Source organism: Athene noctua, chromosome 8, assembly GCF_965140245.1.
Source record: "Athene noctua chromosome 8, bAthNoc1.hap1.1, whole genome shotgun sequence".
Taxonomy (NCBI): Eukaryota; Metazoa; Chordata; class Aves; order Strigiformes; family Strigidae; genus Athene; species Athene noctua.
In genome coordinates this window covers 11785583-11806414 of record NC_134044.1, presented here as the reverse complement: position 1 = coordinate 11806414, position 20832 = coordinate 11785583, and the positions used below count along the sequence as shown (strand labels likewise).

At 39.2% G+C, this 20832-nt stretch overlaps 1 protein-coding gene across 7 annotated transcripts in view; it reads left to right on the top strand.

The window, feature by feature from the left end:
* SPHKAP (SPHK1 interactor, AKAP domain containing) overlaps positions 1-15803 on the top strand; it is a 73661-nt gene extending 57858 nt beyond the window's left edge. For 6 of the 7 annotated variants that reach the window (XM_074911859.1, XM_074911857.1, XM_074911856.1 and 3 more), the window contains 6 exons: positions 55-3793; positions 7759-7938; positions 9850-9936; positions 11858-11910; positions 11995-12179; positions 14757-15803. In XM_074911859.1, coding sequence (XP_074767960.1) covers positions 55-3793; positions 7759-7938; positions 9850-9936; positions 11858-11910; positions 11995-12179; positions 14757-14900 — 4388 coding nt within the window. In that variant the 3' untranslated portion in view covers positions 14901-15803. The remainder of the gene's footprint in view (positions 1-54; positions 3794-7758; positions 7939-9849; positions 9937-11857; positions 11911-11994; positions 12180-14756) is intronic. The other variant, XM_074911864.1, reaches the window with a different exon arrangement.
* Positions 15804-20832: the final 5029 nt, after the last annotated feature.

Sequence of the window (20832 nt, the reverse complement as noted above, 5' to 3'; positions counted from 1 at the left end):
TAAAGTTACAGGGTAACTTCCACAAAAACTAATTTCTTATTTTTCTTTTAATAGGTCATGAAAAATTAAGTGTTTCAGAAGCATCTTCAGATGTCAAAAAAAATAAAGGAAAGGGATTTGAAAATCTCCACTACAGAAAAGCCAGGTTGCCATTCATTCTTGAAGGGAACCTCATTAACAAAGATAATGCAGCTACTAGAATCTCTGTGAATGCTGTGGCTGAAGACAGCATCTTAGAACCTGAAGATAAGTCAAACCAGGAAATACTGCAGCAGAAGGAATTAGATGAAAGAGCTACTTCATCTTTTAGTACTACTAATTTGACGGGTGAGGTTGAAAATTCCTCCTCAGCACATGTATTAGATGACGTATCTTTAACCAAAATGGCTAAAGAGGAGGTGGGGTCTCTGTATGACCCAACAGCAAAACACAGCAGTAAGACAGATGGAGAGGATTGTGCAGGTTTTGGGAAAACTGATCCTCCCTTGCAAAACGAGCAGGCGACTACAGGTCAGTATGCCACAAATCTAGCAGAATCTGTTCTGCAAGATGCATTCATTAGACTGTCACAGTCTCAAGCCAGTTTTAGTGAGGAGGCTGCAGTCAGCATCTCTGTAGGAAGCTCCTGTAAGTCAGAAGACTTATCTAATTCCCGATCGTGGAGTGAACTTCCAAAGATCGTCGTAGTGCAGAGTCCAGACAGTTCTGAGAATACATCTGACTGGCCAGGGTCTGCCTTCCCCAGCCTGTGCCATTGGACTGAGTCAGAAAGTTCTGCGGAAGTTTTGGATTACTTTGAGGAAGAACATTCAAACAGACATGGCCAGAGTGCACTGGAAGTAGCTCTGGCTTGTGCAGCCACTGTTATTGGAACCATTTCCAGTCCCCAGGCTGCAGAAAAATTCAAATGGGATCAAGAAGCCACAGACTCTAAAAGTGGAATGGTTGATAATGACGAGATACACGCAGCATCTTCACAGCTACTTGACAACTGTACTGGAACAGAATATTCATTTCCATCTGCACTGTGTGGCATGACTCAAGTAGCAAGTGCTGTAGCTGTCTGTGGTCTAGGGGAAACGAAGGAAGAGAAGTACCCCGCAACCTCGAGTGGACTTCTGTCTGCTGCTCAGACTTCTGCAGCCATTACTCTTCACTGTAGCATAGCTATAGGAAGCAGCATGGAAAAGCTAAATGATAGCATTGCAGAGGCACTTCTTAAAGAGACGTCAATAATTTTGACAAAACCCAACACATACAAAAATGTAGGGCATTTTATGGAATCCATAAATGGAAAAATTGTTGAAACAGCAGCAAGGCCACGGATTCCACACACCGATGAAGTAATCAGGGATGAACTTGCACAAAACTTATCCAATATTATTCTACGGCATTCTATTGAAGAGGTTAGGAAGAAGAGACAGCTACATCCCTGTTCAGAAAATGGCTCAAGTACACAAGACATTTTCATGGACACTGCAAACAAGTTGCTTTTTAATGTAATATATTTCACTTGCAAGAAGATGAATGACATAAGACAAGTTGAAGAATGTTCTCCTCTCTTTTCTGAGGGTACAAAAGCAGAGAAAGTAACAAGAGCAGAAGGATGGTCAACACAGGCAACAGCACATGAAACTTCACACAGCTCCCTTGATCACTCTGATGTTAAACCATTTGGTACATCCTACAGCACTAGTGCTAGCAAAGATCTTGGAAATGTCACAAATACTAGGAAAAGTAATATGAAAGATGTCAATAGCAAGGAAAGTGCCACAGTGAATTCAGAACCAACAAGTAGAGCTATAGGGCATAATGCACTCGTTGCAAAAACATCTCCCAAAAAAAGATACCTGAAAAGAACAGCACGAGACTGTTACAAATCCCCAAATCAGAGTGACAATCATCAGAAGAAGAAAGACTACAGATCATTTTCAGACAGAGAAAATACCTTTGCAAACAATGAATGCAGGCATGGTGTTCAAGAACAGCTGTCTTCCAGTGCCACCATGAATGGAGAAAATCAGGCCAAGCATAAGTGTGATACTGTGCTAAATAATGATGTTCAGATTAGCTTGTCTTTATTAGGAAATCGTGTCTTGCTTCCTTCTCAGCCTGTGCTACAGGTGACACATTCAAGGGACAAATATTGTATAACAGATTTTGCAGAAGAACTGGCAGAAACAGTTGTCTCTATGGCAACAGAAATAGCTGCCATTTGTCTTGAAAATTCAAATGGAAAGCAACCCTGGTTCTGTGCATGGAAGAGAGGCAATGAACATCTGGTGACCCAGAGTTTATCATGCAGAACCATGAAACGGAAAAAGGAAACCCACGCTAATGGCTCAGTTGTTCGGAAGCACAGGGCACCTAGACTTAGTGAGATCAAAAGAAAAACAGATGAGCATCCCGAGCTAAAGGAAAGATTGATGAATCGGGTAGTAGATGAATCTATAAACCTTGAGGACACACCAGATTCAGTCAATATCTTTGCAAATGAAGTGGCTGCCAAGATCATGAACCTCACCGAACTTTCCATGGTGGATAGCATCTGGCAAGGTCCAAACCACACCAGGAACAGGCTGCACTGTGAGCGGTGGACCCGAGCCAAGGCCTCAAGCTGTGAGAGCATACCAGAGGAGGACTCAGATTCCAAAACCTCTTTCAATACCCTAGGCCTAATGAACACCTTCGGTCAGCCTGTGAGTCAGACAAGTTCTGTCTCAAAGCAATCTAGTTGTGAAAGCATTACAGATGAATTTTCAAGATTTATGGTGAACCAGATGGAAAATGAAGGAAGAGGTTTTGATCTATTACTGGACTACTATGCAGGAAAAAATGCAAATAACATCTTAACTTCTGCTTTGCAGCAGGTAGCCAAGAAAAATGGTCATCTCAATGTACGACCAAGTTGCCCATCCAAACAGTCCAGCACAGAAAGCATAACAGAAGAATTTTATAGGTATATGCTAAGAGAAATAGAAAAGGAAAATAAAGATAACATATCTTCTCCTCGGAATTCAAAGGACTGGTGTGGCAGTTTGCTACCACCCTCTCTACGATCACCTTTTTGCTTTAGGCAGTCGTCAGTGCCTGACAGCAGATCATCAGGCTCTAGGCTAACAGTCAATGTCCCTGTTAAGGCAAATTCTTTAGATGGATTTGCCCACCATCACCAAGATTCCTTAAGTGTACACCCAGTCAGTACCGTGGCTTCTTCAGGTCTTTGCAAGTCTGATTCATGCCTGTACCAAAGATGCAAGACTGACCAGATAACAGATATGTTGATTCATGAGACATGGGCAAGTTCCATTGAATCTCTAATGCGCAAGAACAAAATCATAGCAGATGAGGCAGAGGCTGCAGACACAGACCAGTTCCACAGTGATTCCCCACCACATGTGGAACAATATGCAAACAGACTGGCTGCAAATATTGTTGAAAGTGGCAAAAATGTTATTGTTGTCCAGCAGGATTCCTTTGATTACACAAGTCGAGAACATGTGCTGGAAAGCAAACATCCTCAAAGCCCAACTCGGATTCAGTCAAAACCCAAAAGGGATGGAGTAAATTTGGATGAGAAAAATGAGCATATGAAGAGTCCTGGATGCCTCCCTGGAGGCCAGCACAGGGAAGTGCCTTTAATTCAGATAGAAACTGATCAACGAGATGAGCCAGATAAAGACTCAGAGTCCTCAACTTCATGTGGCCCATCTGGAAATGAGCATCAAAGCAAAGAAAATCCTCCAGAGGCTTTTGATGTGAAACACACAGTTTCCAGTTCCCTACTAAGTAGGTGAGTGACAAAACAGCAAATCAGCACATTGCTTTGCTGTTTCTTTTAATTTCCCAGTAAAAATTATGATGTTAAAGGAAAAAGATAAGAAGAAATTAAAAACTTCCGAAGAAATAAACAGGTTCAGTTCTCACTACAGGTTTCTGATGGCATTTAAATCACCCAATCATATATGACAGTGCCAATGTCTGGAACAAAATTAAATGGAATATAACAATACCATGGCTCTGAGATTCAAATCTAATACTTCACAGACAAGTAAGTTTTCTCTCTACAGATATTTAGTCTCTATAGTCAGGCCAGGAAAGATGGACAAAGTTTGAACTTTCATTTAACTCTCGCTGATATCTCAAATAAAGAAATAAATAAAGATCAGTGTTAGTATAAAACAGAAGACAGCAGAATTTGACCTGTAGTTCTCTGCTATACTTGTTTGTATAACTAATGATTTGTGTACCCCAAAATAAGACCAGACTTCTGAGAACTTGAAGTTGGGCTTGGGTGAAGTCTGAAGCTACAAGTAACAAAAATTCTTTAGTAGAGGAAATTATAGTAATTAAAAGCACTCCTCACCTCCTTGAGTTCAAGAATTCTCCAGTACAATTTAGGTAAAGAATAAAATTTCATACAATAGAATTCAATTTAATTCCATTTCATGGAGTTTATACCACAGCTACTACCCTATCCTTACAGCTGTACTCCTTTTATTGAGAAATCTGCAACTTGCTTTAGTTAGGGCAAAGTGTAAGCCCAGCATGACACTATAGTGCAAATGTAGAGGATTGCTATGGATGCTATGAGGTTAAGAGCAAGGCTTACTCTCAAGACATTGTCTATTTTTAACTATACTTCTTCATTGTATCCATTACCTTAATGGTATCTAAACTGCTGATCACTTGGAACATTGCAGCACCCCATTATCTCAGAGTGCTAGAAAGAGTGCAGGTGCTAGTGTTAGAAACCCTTTTGTAGCTCATTTTTTTCTAGGCAGTTTTCTGTTTTGGCTCTGCTTGAAGTGAGAAAGCATGTACTTTCCTAGGTATGTGAAATGCTGGGGTTTCAACCCCAAGCCCCAAATTAAGGTTGACATATGGGTGATTCCCACAGCCCTTCCCAAAGGGGGGGTGAGTTTGCCTTCAGGCTTCCCTCCAGGGTGGGGCCGGCCTGGCAGGGAGAGCCATTGGGTAAATGACCCCAGGTGTCTGCATTCAGTAACCCAAGGTCAGGTGTCCACTGAGGGATAAAAGCTGGGACCACTTGCAGGCAGGGGCAGTGTCTGTCTGTGAGGGGGATGCCCTGTGCAGAGTTCCCTGTTGGGGAAGGACCTCCCGCCTCCCTGGGACTGGGCTCCAGTCAGGTCTGGCTTTTGTAAACGCGGGCTGTGTAGAGATTCAGTGTGTGGCTTCCTTGGTCTTACGTGTTTGTCTTGTTGACTCGGTTGTCTCCCGTCCCTTCTATGGGAGACTGCATTTCACCATTTATTCCACCCATTGTTGGTCGTGGGGTGTCGTCGTTGGGGTCAGTGGGATTGATGTCAATTATGTATAACCTGACTTGTTTGTACCCCCAGCACTCACCCATGTACTGACCCTTTTGTACCAAATACAATTTGGTTATTGGTTCATCTTTATGCTGGCTGTGTCCTTTATGCTAGGCCTGATAATTGGCAAAACAGTATGGCAGCAATTAGGTAGATAATTATCATAATGTCATGATTCTTTCATACTGACTATCCCTCACTAACCTTCCTCTTCCTTCAAATGCAACCTGCTTTTAATGAGATACATTTAGAAAACCACCTGTATGGAATCTTGACTGTTTGAAACTGTGCAGAAATAATTTTATGAGCCCTTTAATGCCAACTTTTCCTCTGCCTTTGCAGAGTTCCCAAAATGGCTATGGGATTGATAGGGTGGCAGAATTAGCCACCAGAGGCTACACCTACATGAGCATTCTGGTTCAGTGATGCAGTGCAGTTCTGAATCAACTTGTCTCCATTTCCATGCACTGGCTCTGTCTGCAGTATGAAATGCAGATTTCTTTTAAAGGAATCTCAACGAGAAGCTGCACACATGTGTACAAGATGTGCTCGTCCACCAAGTGGGAAGGCAAAGCCTCCAGTGGTTCTTCACATGAATTTGAACCACTTGTGGTATAGCTGTCCGGATAAAGTCAAGGCTGATGTAAAAACCTAAAAATATATATAATGTAGATATAAGAGCATCAGCATCAATTGCTTTGATCCACTGCTACCACATGAGATTATCTACACTAGCAAGTATAGGCAGATAAGACTCCAGGCAAAATATCAAGCAGATAATTAGAAAAATCAGTTTAAAAGAAAAAAAGGTAAATAAGTGCTATGCAGGCCTGGGGAAGAGGTCTTCAGCAAGGAAAGAGAGTTATTTCTTGTACATAAGCAGTGCAACATACCCAATCCTTTCACAGTTACACAGAAACAGTTCCAACCAACTGTTCAGAAGCAGAGAACTGTCAGTTCAAAGCATTGCTAGTCTGAGATGTAATTGCATAATGAATCAAACAAAACCCCAGATGCCAAGTAACAATGCCCACAAAGATCTCTCATGTTTTGGACCAAGTATTAGGTGCTACCTGTCCTGTATTAAAAATCTGAATAACCTGGATGCTCAGTGCCTTCAAGGTTACTACAGATGATGAGTTTTGTACCTGAGGGTCAGGATAACAGGTGTAGTTATCTGATAAATGTTGACTCCTGGTAGAGCAGAGGCCTTCAGGCAAACAAGTCCCTTTCTCCCAGGTACAGGAGGCTGCCTCTCTCTAGCATCCAGCATTAATGCAGCAACTTCTCAGTTGTCCTGACAGTGACAGCATGGCAAAATGAGATATCCACAGTGATACTGTCCCAGTATATTCTTAATCAAGTTAATTACTTGGGAGCAATAGAATTTTTGATGTGATCTCTTGCTCTAACTGAAGACAGGGCACCTCAGCCATGACTACAGATAAAAGTCTGAAGGTGAGAACTTCTCTATAGGGATCCCTGCGGAGGGTTGCCAATACACTTTACATTGTTTTAATCACAACGTTGCAAATACAGACAATCCCATAAACAACAAAACTACAGTTTTCTTTAATTGTTATTCTGGTGCTGCAGTAATATAACTAATTCTTTCTTATGAAAAAAAAAGAGGGGAGATGTGATTATTATATACTTTTCTGCCTGCATATCAAAAGTCTCACAGTAAGTCTTGCAAAGTCCAGTTTGGCTCTGAAAAGCTACCATAAATAAGGTTTTTACTTTTTGTTTGTGTGTGCATTTGTGGGAGTGTGTGTGCATGTACATAGGTGTGTGACAAATATGTGCATATGTGTGCAACATATGTCAAGTGTACAGAATCATAAAGCATTTTTCCCTTAACCCTTGTGTTTTCTAAACTCAGTCTGGGCTATATGTTCAGTCTGGTTTCTGACTGCTGCACACCTAGCTAGAAGAAGAATACTTTGTCCTTCCCCAACCTAAGTAGCAAAGATCCTAAGAAACACAGAAGTCATTAGTGATTCACAGCCCATAATACTTTCCTACTTTTACTCCTAGACCTCTTTTAGATCTACAAAACTAACAGTGTAGAATACCCTGGTCAGAAACTTATAATTAGTAGGATGGGGATTTAATGCCAATATATATTTCTGAGAAATGCTATCATTCTGCACTAACATATACCACATATTTCAATCGCTGATTGAAGTGCACTAAGCAATAGGCCTGTGCAGCGAGCAGTTCTTTTTGTACACGTTAAACCTTTTCTATGTATGTTTTAGTATAAGGCTTGCTTTGGTTTGTGTTTGTTTATAGCAGACATAAGTAGATAATTTAAGATCATCTCAGACCATTGCAGCTTGGTTGACTTTTATGAGCAGCACTGCCTGAAGAGTGGTGGCATTGATATTACAAGATCAATGTGCGTTCCTTATCACCCTACCAGCAACAGTCCTCAGAGCAGACCAGATGCTGAAATCATAGGAGAGACAAAAACAGCTGAAGAATTTCCAAACCATCTCAGCAGCAGTGAAGAAAGCACTGGCAGCTGGTCCCAGCTAGCTAACGATGAGGACAATCCTGACGACACGAGTAGCTACTTACAACTCAGCGAGCGATCCCTGAGGTACCTGTATTGTCTGTTGCCAGTACACAATATGGTCTAATCAGCCAGGCCAATGATTTGACCACCATGCATCAGGAATGAGGGTCAACAGCTCAAGACTTATTCAAAACACTGTAAAGAAAGCCTAATGCCAGAGTTCATCATTTTATTTTTAAAAAAGGAAAAAGGGTTAGCCACATTCTGGGTCTCAGCCAGGTGTTTTTATTATTGGTGAGCAGCTAGATTCAGATAAAGAAAAAACTTCTTGGCACCACTCAAATGCCTCAGTGCTACAGTGAAAGGGCCATTGGACAAGCTAATTGCTACAGTCTTTCCTTTGATTTATTTGCTGCTATTTGCATAATGTTTATTTTAGCATGTCCTTAGCTGAGATTGATGAGACTGCTATTCCCACCAGGTATATAATATTCTCTTGTGCACTAAGAACAGAGATGGAGCCCTAATCTGCTTAGACTGGCACAGAGGAGCAGGCTAAAGAGGGTGATGGAGTTCCCCCTGAGTAGGGGTAAATTCCAGAGCTCCCAGTGCAATGTGATGCTTTTTGTTCCTATTCAAGACAGCACATGTGTTTAAAAATGTTATCTAGTCCTTAGAGTTTATATAAAGTGACATTAGTTTGACTTCAGGCCCTTCAAAACTTCAAATTGAGCAAGATTTTTCTTCACTAATCTAATGCTCTTAGATTAGGTTTTAAAATATTGTCAGGTTTCTGCATCTTTCTCTTGGAGATTAAGACAACAAGGAAGAAGACAGCATGGCAATAAAGCAGGGAAGAGAAAGTGTCTCTGTCAGAGAGCACTGTTGGCTAGCTGAAAAAATACTGAACAAAACTTGTCTGTCAGTGTGGGTAAACATTCATTCCATTATTATAGTATCAACCTTCAACAAAGTCCTTGTTTTGAGAGAGCTAATGCATTGTGCCTTTTGGCTCTGCATTGAAACACAAATTGCTACAGAAAGTCTGAGTGCATGGCATGCTGACACTGACTCAGAAAAACCTGATGGGGAAAGGAACTGTCTAATCAACCCTTCTAACATAAGGAAAAATACTGTTAGTTGCTTTTCCAGTAAAAATTAAGTGGTGCAAGTTGACTCGCCACACAGAAGTTGTTTGTGCTAATTGACTTGCAGCCAGTAAAATCACAACCTGTTCATGAGACTATTACAGTATCTGCGTAAACATTCGCTGTCAAATTTTAAATTATGTCATAAAGTGAACTGGTACTAATTTTTCCAAATATTCTCAGATGTAATACTTCATTCTTATGAAGAAGCCAAAGAGAATACTTCTACAAATTACTGGTCCCAAGGAGCACTGTCTGTAATTGAAATCTCAGTCTTTCAGAATAGTTAGAAACATAAGGGGCTATCACTGTACCTGTGGCTTCCTTTAGATCCCTGATATTCTTTGGGGTATGATGTAATACACTGAAACTGCTGCTCCTTATAGGCATGGAGTCACCCAACAGGTAAGTAATATGATGGGCAACCAGATGCCTTGCTATAACTCACCATGTTCAGAGGTATCTGAATCTCTGCAGGTTTTTTCCAGGACATCTCTGTACCTGATAATCCTCCTTTTTGAAGGACTCGGACTGTTTTTTTGTTTGAGGCGAAATATTCATTACATAAGCCATTTGCAAGAAGATAGTTCACGTTTTTTTCTTCCCTCCAGTTTAGATCATCATGTGATACATGTTCTATTTAGAATTATTTTACTAAAATCCTCATTATTTTGAGCAGATTAGTGTGCTTCATTCTGGGAACCACTTGCTGAGCACAACTGATTTTGTGGAACTCTGCATAACAGGGGGCAGCCTCCTCACTTTGTACATAAATAAATTTTAAAAAGATGTATGGAGACATGTTCAGTGCAGCTTGGCACTAATATTTAAACTTTTGCTTTGTCAGCAATGGCAACAGCAGTACAACTAGCAGTCTTGGCATTATGGACCTGGAAATTTATCAGGAGAACGTGCCATCTTCTCCTATGATTAAGTAAGTAGTCACTGAAGTGAGACTTCATGTTTAGTCTAATTTTAACTGCAAATCGTTTACACCATCTAAAATGTGCCAAGCTCTGCTTTGCACCTGCTGCTGAGACTGCCATTAGTTTCAGAAAAAAGCACATGAAGGTGTCTGTGCAGAGTGATAGCACTAGATAATGAAAGATTACAGGAAAGCATCTCTCAGGAGAATATGGATCCACCAACTGCTCTTCCTAAAAGATAGTTTTCTGCAGTATTGGTTTTCCATTGTGAGAACTTTCCTCTCTAGACAACTTCAAATATTATCAAAACTCTACTATAATAGCAAGTAAGGTCAAGCAAATAAGGATCAATTAAAGTCAAAGGAAAAAAAATGATAGTTTATATGAATAAACCATATGTTTCAGGACATGTTTCTACTGAGCATGCAGTTAAATTATCAGGAGATGTGCAAGTACCTGCCTAAAGATTCCGGTACCCTGAAACCTGGTATAACCTGCCAGCTGGTGAATGTCACAATGCAGTCAGGGCATGGCCACTGCAGATTGTGTGCATCACACATTGAACATGGGAACTTTGTGAAGTTGGTGACAGCAGAAAACCTTCACAGCTCGTTACTAGACTATACTACAAGTCCTGATTTCTTATATTAAAAAAGAAAGCCTCTCAAAAGCTAGGCATTCATATTTATGTAGAGTTACATGCATTCTCTCTCAGCTGCCAATTTGGAGACTCACATTGTTAAAACATTCTAATCTTCACAGTAGGCAGGATATCTTCTATCCCCACTCCTAAAGATGACCCCTCTCCCTTATATATCTGAGGACCAAAGGGAGAAATTTCTGATTCCCCTTGCTAGCTTTCAGGGGCTATTCTCAATTGTTAGCCAATAAGCATGACAAGTTTGTGTTTCCACAAATCTCTGTCACTGCACAGAATACACCTGCTGTTCAGAAGAAAATTAGAAAAAAATCTGATGGAAAGGAAGTTATTAAGCATGATTCTAAGTCATGACAAACCATATGTTGCATGCTGCTATTTTAGGCTTTCACATCTTGCAGTAACCACTACGTGAGTATATATAACCTTGATTCTTTGAAGTCTTAGGGGAAATTCTGAAATCTTGTAAATTAGGGTGGTAAAGAGTAGCATCCTCCCATGCTAGAAACAAAATCTTACACTTGCAGAATTCCCCCTGACTGAGGTCAGAATGGGACAGAAGCAATGAAACAAATGGAATAGCTGTGACATCAACAGGGAATTTGCAGTCTCCTGCAGATGTACATGCCCATGCACATGGACACTGTTCAGAAGTAGAACCTGAAGCACTGACCACATGCCTGGAGTTTGTTTCTTGTAGTTTAAGAAAGACATGATACATAAGAAATTAAGATCTTTGGAAATTTTTGCAAGGCGCAAACAGAATTTGTTTGTCCAAACAACTAATATATTTAAAACCAGCAGTCGTTGAAGTCATTGGTAGTTATGACTGTAGTTAACTATGAAAGATAAAACTAGAAAGCAAGACTGGAAAAGATTCAGCCAGGGAGTATAATACTGCAAAATTAAGGCATTGGAAGTTCGGTGTTTCTGCCCAGGTTAAGAGACTTGCTGTGTCTTACCATAATGTCATTTGCTTGTCATGATGTAAAATGTAAAGATACACAGATGTTGGTGAAATGTAACACACAGCGCAACCAGTACAAGTACTTCATCCCATTACAGGAATAATGCTGCAATTCTCACAGCTTTTCCTGATTTACAGATTAAATAAATGAAATATATTCAGCATTTTATTATTTCATCCTACGTAACTTTTTTCTTGCAGTTTTCTAGGTCTTGCATTGAGGGAGAAGTTTATCCATCATGAAGCAGTGTTGTAGACTGTTCCTAAATATCACTAATAAGCTTTATTGTTGTTTGTTTCTAAGTGAATTAGTAGAAGAAAAGGTTTTCCTTAAAGAACAGACAGAAAATACAGAAGGTAAGTTGAACCATATCAGTTAAAGTATACAATTTGAAGTTAACACAAGTAATTGCACGGTAACTGCTGCAATTATTTTTCCAGAAAGTACTTCTGGGCTTTCAGTGGGAACAGCTAATTGTCAAAAGGACCTACTGGTAATAAACTTTGATCTGGAACCAGAGTGCCCTGATGTGGAGCTGCGAGCCACCCTGCAGTGGATAGCTGCTTCTGAACTTGGAATTCCAACCATCTATTTTAAGAAATCTCAGGAAAACAGAATTGAAAAGGTAGTATTTACAGAACTGGCAATACTGTTAGTTCACTTTAATCACAGTAGCAGTTACTATTTATTGAAGGTCCTGAGCTTAAACGCATATGCAAAAACATCTTCATTACAGCAAGATGGCAATGCTACTGCTTATTCTAGAAAGAGAGGGAAAGATTAAATTAACAGAATTTAAGGTATGTGAAATAATTAGTAGATTGTCTATGGCACAAGGAACAGTATTGCCATGAGACCTTCTCCAAAGCCTCTATAACACGCTTTGATGAATTTGTTCACTTTTTCATACCAGTGATGCATTAAGTATCAACGCCCAAGGCAGAATTAACACAGAGTCCTTTATGTGTCTGCATTTGAAAGGTTGAAGATGGTTTACATGGAGTTTAAGCATGCAACAAAAAATAAAAATCAGTTGTGTGTGTACATCACACATACAAAGTTCTGCTGCTTGGTGACAGTATGAGCTGACTACAATGTGAGACATAAATTGGACTTGAGATTTCCAGCTTTGAAATTCCTCAGTCCTTATGCAAGTTCTACCTTGCCTGCAACACTGATTAGGGCAGCCTCAGGCAGGTCTGAACTTGTGCCTGGCTCTTCATAAATTGCTATGGCTAGGGATGCAGCAGGATTATGCCAGGGCCTTACAGTTCCTCCTACATTCATGTCAGATCTACTGTGGCCAAATGCATTGGCTTTATAGTCACTTTATGCTGGCAGGAAAGGATTGCTGCTCACCAAACAATGGGCCCACTGCTCAAACATATAGAAAAGACTAACTGCAAAATAAAGAAAACCTATATTAGCTCAGGTTCACTGTCGGACATAAGACTGCAAGGCTTCTGCCCCCAAGCCGATGGAAAGTTCCGAGGTTAGGCAGGATGGACCGAGCTGTGTAAGCATATCCTTATATGATTACTACGCCGAGAGACAGTTTTTGCCGAGGCAGTGACCAACCAGCATTTCCACTGGAGCCATATTTGCAATCAAACATCTGTTACTTGGAAAATTAGATGACTGATTGAAATACTTTGCATCATTGTATGGAAATTATAAAGCACCACCTCCCCTAGCTTAGCAATAGAAAAGTGCTATGTGTGTCACTACTCTTTTGCTCCTGCTCAGGTGTAGCTTAGCCTCTGCCAACCACCATTTTGAAAGCAGAAGTCTATTTCCAGAGAGGGGCAGACACATACTACCAGAACTGAGAAACCTTTGGAGGTATTAGTCCAAGCCAGAGCACCAAGAGCAACACTGAAGTCCAAAATGGCAACAAGTACAGACTGTTTCTATTCCCGAATTAGTTAGTGCACCACTGTAGATACCACCAAATGCCACCCACAGCATTTCAGGAATGATCAAACCAGCCCCATTTCCAAGGTCAGCAAGATTGTCTCAAGCCTTAAGGCTCACAAAAAGTGTCACAGTGTTCAAATCAATTAATGAAAAAAGTATTATAAATCAGTATTTTGCTCTTTTATGGGAAGATCATTTTGAGTAGCAGAGATATTGTTTGATTTTCTTGAGTACATGCATTTGGGAATCATAAACATAATTTAAAATGCATTCAGAAGCAACAGTCCAAATTGCATCTAATTAAAGAAACAGCTGTCAGCTTTACCCATGTGCTTTGGCAAACAGTTAATTCAATTGCAAAAATACACTAGAGAATAATGAAGCACATCCTGCCTACAACAGTGCTCTTGGAAATCGCGTGCCTATTAAATATCATTAAAATACATATTAAAAGTTTAGGCTTCAGTATGTAAATAGCAAACAGCTACACTAACTAGAGACACACAATATTTTCTTGTGTGGTTTAAAACTGGAAATATAGAAGGAGCAAGCTAATTAGATATTGATTGTGAAATTCAAAGAAATGAAGCACTTTGATTTTCATTTATGTGCTTCAGAAAAAAATGGGACCAGATGTATGACACTGAAGGCCATTATTAAGTACAAAGTGGACAAATTCAGGACTTTTTACAGCTGCTTAAGAACATATATTTAACCTCTGGTTTATCTGGAAGTTAAAAAATAAATCAAATACAGATACTCTGCGATTCATACACAACTGTGGCAAACATCTTCATGTGATAAAAGTTTACCCAGAATTCCCTCACCAGTACTACGTAAATATTTAAAAATACTATGGGACGTTTATGTAGAAATACAGAAAATTAGATATAAATTAACATATAGGTAATGGTAACGAAGAGGGATTTTTTTTTTTTTCTTTAAAATGGATAGTCACACTTCCATCATTTTGAAAGGAAAGTCGTGATCCTTTATTGGGCTTACTTTCACTATTCTTACTTTCATTGCAGTAAATAAGAAATAATTGATGAGAGCAGCTAATTTAGAAAATGTTGTGAGATCCAACCAGTCTGTGGGGAGCTATGGAACTTCAGAAATGAAGTTTTATGAATAGAAAGAACCTTTATGTTACTGTGTGGTGAATTGTGTCCACTCCCTCCTAGATCAGTGCATTTGCAAAGGATGGTTACAGAAATTTGTGTGTATTCATTTAACAAAGCATTAACCAAGTCCTAAGCGTGTTTTGTTTTGCTTTTTTGTTTAGTTTTTAGATGTTGTGCAATTAGTTCAAAGGAAGTCCTGGAAAGTGGGCGATATCTTTCATGCCGTGGTGCAGTACTGCAAGCTCAGTGAGGAACGCAGAGAAATGACACCAAGCCTGTTTGATTGGCTTCTTGAATTGGGTTAAGGAAGTTCACCAGTTCAGCATTTTTGTTTTATTCCAGATTAAATAAGCAGTGGTTTGTGTAATGCTCCAATTTCCAAACATCACTGAATAAAATGAGCAAAGATATACAAATACAGAAACACCACATGTCCTTCCACAACTGAACAAGGAGCAAAGTGAAACCAAGGTGTATTGTATCTTTCTGTATCGTGAAGGACTCTTGACATATTGTGCTATAGGATGTACTGTGTTAGGAGGGGATGGATTTTTAGCCTTCTGAATTAATGGACTACCAAGCGAAGGCTTAATTAAGTATCTAATATGTTCCATTTTCATCAATTTGATTAAATCAGTCAGCTAAAATGGGATAGTACATTAACATTCAGTTTTAAAATGCCAGTATTTATACAGTTTAACCAGAGTGTGTTCCAGAATGCCTAGAGACACCTGTGTCCCTACCTTTTTTTTTAAAAAAAATCCCCGTAGTCTGCTAAGGGGTAAAACTTTTGGACACTTAACACCTTTGCAGTTAGACAACACAATAAAAAGCTGCTGAAAACTCAGTTTCTTTCCATGTGATTATTTCTCTTCCATAGCTATTCCTGATTCCTGTCTTCTCAAGGAAATGAAATCCAGACTCTCAATTACTACCCTTAAAAAACTCATTCCTTTTCACTTGGAGGCAGTGCAGTTCAGTACAGCTACAACTAGTATATCCCTGAACACATCCCTGCAAGTCAGGGCAGCAGGTTTCTAAGACCTGTCCCACCACAGACCTGCCACATGACCTTGGACAACTCATTTCACCTCTGTGCCTCAGTGTCCCTACCTGGTAAGAGGGAGTAATGATAGTACAATCGTTACGTAAAGTGCTTCTATTTAAAGCACTATGTAACATGCTACATATCAGTTCAAATCAGTGAAAAAAAAAATACTATTTTAGTTTAATCAAATAAATTGTTAGTAAGATGAAGAAACGCTTATCTGAAAATAGTACCATCTCAAAAATCTTAATGTTAATTTTTGTAACTTACAAAAAAGCAAAATGATTGTTAAAATTTCAGCAGACATACCTGTTCATTTTGGATATAAGTGTTTGGACTATATGTGATAGTTTACATTACTATAACGTTTATATAACTGTTTGATAAAATATACTCTGTTACTGTCTTGTTGAGATGATCTGTTAGTATCATGCACTTAATGATACATTCTCTTGACTCTGCCAAAGAGATTGGTTTGGAATTTAAAGGTAAATATAAAATTTATCACATCACAGCTCTTCGGCCATTTGGTTTTTTTGAAAATACTTATCTTTCGTTTCTCCCTGCCCCAAATAGCCTAATACAAAACCTGCCTGCTTTTCCCAATAAAATATTTAAGAGATGTTTTATTTTCCATATAACAGTATATGCTTCTGTAATATTTCTTAGAAGAAAACCTATCCTTTTGCACTAAATATTTTTGAAAATTTTGAAGTAGTTTTAAATAATTAAAAGAGCCATAATCTCAATTTTATCTTTAAAACCATTCCTAAACTTGCATGATTGCATCACTCATTTGTTACAAAATACAAACTTAGTGAATCAAAATCTAACATGGAACATAAACAACATGAGTAATTCTACATTTACTCTGCAGTATGTACAGAACAGTGAAGGTTGCTTTACTGTCAGAATAAAGGTTAATTTATTGCATTCACTGAACATAACTGTGCAGTTGCTGGGCCTGCTCCTAAGAATTGCTGAACATCCGTAACTCTCACTAACTTGAGTGGCAACTCTGAATGCTCAGCATTTCTGAGGCTGAAAGTTAATAAAAAGCACCAAGTATTATACACTTAAAGTGCTTTAAGTTAATAAATGGGAAAGTGTATTTATTTTTAAACCAAATAGTTAGTTGTCAGTATACAATTTTTTGCTGTGATAGAATAAATGTTTACTTATCCTACAAAGCACAAATATCATGACAGAGTTGTAACAGTGTAATGCGGTTTTTCTGTACAGTAGTTCTGAATGTTGCAATTTATTCAGAAATAAATTTATGTTATAATGTGTGTCCTCTTTGCCTTCCTAAAAAGTTCATGAACATGATATTGGTTTTTTGACCTATTAAATAATATTTGCCTGCCATCCCTGTAGTTGCTCAAAGCTCTGTTTCTGAGTGAAAAATCTGACCCATGGCCCTGACCAAAACAAGTCAGAGCAACGTCTTACCTCGGTACCAAAACTACAGCTTTACTCAGGTTCCACAATTGATTCAAGTGATACAAGGCTAATCATAACATTCTTAGACCACAGTAAAACAAACTGTATGTTCATTGCTGAGAATTAACCCCAGAATAACTCCCAACATACCAAATCTCTATTCATGTTCACTCTAGCTGCTTTCAGTACCTGCAAAGGTAGTGAGTGGCATGGGGACATAGAAGTTCAGGAGCTGCTTCTGCTTGTTTAAGTTTGCACAGATATTTACTGCCTAGGTGTAAAGGTATTTCTATTGCTAAACAGAAAAGGAAACCAACACTCGAGTAAATCAGAACAGGACTTGTCCACCATTAAGAGAGACTGAAAAAAATTTAAGTTAATGTTAAATACACATAAGTGAAAACTTCATACTACATACAATTCTAGGTAAAAATCTCAGAGTAAATTATATGTAGTTCAACCTCTGTATATATGAGCATGATGCAGGTTGTTAACATCATGAGGGCATGGAGGAGGCGGCTGCTCATTATCTTTCCCAATACAAACTATGTCCTGACAAAAGAAAGTTAAATGAGCCAGATTCGAAGCAAACAAAAAGAGGTGACACATTATCAAATGAGAGAATGCAAAACTTGTACATAGGTTCAAGTGGGAGCTGGAATAGTACTTGAAAAAGATGGACTATAATTTACAAAATAAGACAAACGCTGTGAGCCGCAGGAGGTGCCCTGGCCATCAGAGGCCACCCATGGGAGCAGCACACACATCTGCCTCACCGCTGGCCCACTCACGACCTTACACTGCCAGAAGGCTTCAGGGAAAGGTGCTTTCCACCCTGTTTACTCTACCACCCACCTAATAAATTCTGCTCTTCATCTAGCTACATTAATTCAAACACGGGAGAATTACCTATTGAAAAAATAATATTTAAAAACATTTTTAGTTTGGTTTTGTTTAGGGTGCTTTTAATGTTGGGATCATTAGAAGCTGAAAAACTATACCTCACTTTTGTCATAACACTGAAGATTTTCATAGCGTCTTCAACTAAATTAAACACTTTATTGTGGTCTATGATAAAAATGGTCACCTACAGTTACTCTATTTTTCTGGAAAGGCCAATTTTACTGTTTTTCTTGTCCAGTTCCATGCAGAGCTGCATGACAGACAAGCACAGGAATGTCACCATGAATCCTGCACTCTGACTTTCAGAATGTCGGGGGAAAAAACCCAGTTGGATTAAAGAGCCCATGGGAGCTACTTAATAAAAAAAAAAAAAACAAATTCATCCAAGAAGGAAAGTACATCATACTAGCCAATTTAAGAATTTTAATTTAAGACAGAGCTATTCCTAAGCCTTTGCTAAGTATGAGCAAACTCATAACGCCGCTACTTCAATTTTTCAAACCCCCTCTAAAGCCAGTCATCGGGAGGAACAGACCCTCAGAAAGCAACTTACAGCTGTACAGCACTTAACAGGACAGACAGTTAAATTAGACAGCTGGACTTTCAAACTAATTAAAACAATTTTGAGTGAAGACAGGTCTGGCTGATGGATACTGTGCCCTCCTCCCAGCTTTGGCTGAAAATTAGATGGTAAAGTGCAGCAAACTGGAAAATATAACCAAGCAGGATATACTTCACATCCTTTCACTAACTACCCAGGAAATGCTCCCAGGATTATCACACAGGAGGAGCTGAAAAATAAATTCTCACAAAATGCCACTTTTAAAACATGAGTGGGTATGAGTATTATTATCCACACCTCTTCAGAAAAGAATCTGAATCTCAAGAGATACAAAAAGCATACATCAAAAGTGCAAGTACCCATTGTACGCTTATATGGAAATCCTCATCCACGTCTTGTAAAATATATGTTCTGGCCTGGAGAAGTTACATGATACAAACTAAAGGCTTCTTTCCCACAAAGCCAAACTTGTATATTCACAGAGGTATATACTGAAAGGATTCAGAGGTCTAAAGAACAGAAACAATACAGCAAACATGATTTCCACCATGACAGCCCTCGCTAAAGTACACTTCATGAGTCTCCCAAAGCAATCCTTTTCAAGGTCAAGTGAATCGTTTGCCAGCACTTCAGGGTAACGTTGAAAGCCACATCCCACTCCAACCACCCAGTGACTAAAGTAGTAGCTTGGAGAGTGTAAGGTATGTAGAAGTCAAATGTTTTTGTAAGATTAAAAAGGCACCAGACAGTAGAGTTAGAGCACACATGTATGCTATTTTGGTTGCAGGGACCAAAGTGGAATTAGAGAAAGGGATCGAGTTGCTATCAGAGATGCAGAATGGTTTCAGGATGATACATCTACATAATGCACTTCTAAGGTGTATCTATAATTTGTTAAATCTATATATGGGCAAACCAAGGTGCAGAGAGCCTAACATCAACGCATTCATATGATGTGACCCGGAGTACTACTGAAGTTCTCTTGAGGTGCCAGGTCAGCACACTTCTCCGCAGTGCTGTGAATCAGACTACATGTGAAAGTATTTTACATTTGAGCAGGAAACCTGCATAACTTAGCTTTAAAAGCAATTTTACTCACTCAGTGAATCTAAGAAGACCCAAAAAGAGAGCCCAGATGGCCTCCCAGTCCAATGCTTAGTCTGTGAAACCTCAACTCACAATTTCACATAAAAGTAGGACAAGAGCTTGAAGCCAAAAGCTACTACAGACATTTGAGTCACTGAATCATTAGCATAGTAGAAGAGAAAAATCATAAAGGAGAAGGCAACAGAAAATAACCCAAATTGAAAGATTAAGCCAAAACCTAATCACAGTCTGAAAATTTTTTTTTACTTTGTGATGGTTACACAGCAAGTCAAATTTGTTTTTAACTATGTAGCAGTATTTGTAAACATTTCATTACACTAGTTTTTCTCCATTTTTGTCAGCCAGAGATCCTTCACATCACACCTGTAAGTACAGGTGCAAACTGGTCTAGAGACATTGGGCAGTTCTGAAGTAACAGAGAGCTGCATTACCCTTCTTGCCCCTTTCAATTCCGGGTTACTGAGATACACCTTTGATATCATAAGTCTTTGCACAAGACAACAGGAAACACCACACACATTACGGTAACATTAATATCAGCCACATTGCCTACTGGTAAAGGTTTAATTTTAAATGACCTACAGCACACTGCTTCATTCTCCCATAACATGACCCTACCTGAAACTATCAGAATATTTGCCAAGTCACGACAGGCACTCTTGCTTCTTCATTTTCACCCAAGAACGCTGGCAAGCACTCAGGAAATAGTCAGAACACATCAGCATTACTAACTTCCTATTAAATTTAACAATTAGAAGTCAAGCCTGTAACCACCCAGAGATATACAACATAAACAAAATACCTCCAAGTTCATTCTCTGCCGCACGCTTCCTTTCTTCCTTTTTTCTCTCAGTCAACACACATACTTTGTTCAATCCTACCCTCTTTGCCTCTTCATCCTTCTTCCAAAGCTGCTAGAAAAGACCACTCAGCTCTGCCCTTTTGCCACATCCCTGCAAAGAGCCACTGCCATTTCAGGTGCTCTGCTAGGAAGTGGGGAGAGCTCTGCTCAGGTGAAACCTGTTAGCAATTGCTGATGAGAGGTAAGCCTGGATGAGAGCTCATCCTACAGTCATAAATAATTTGCAGGAATTCCTCATCCACCTCTCAGTTTACATCATGATCCTTGGCTCTAAATCTTTCGTGTGTAGGGTTTCTTCAGGCTGGCCATAAA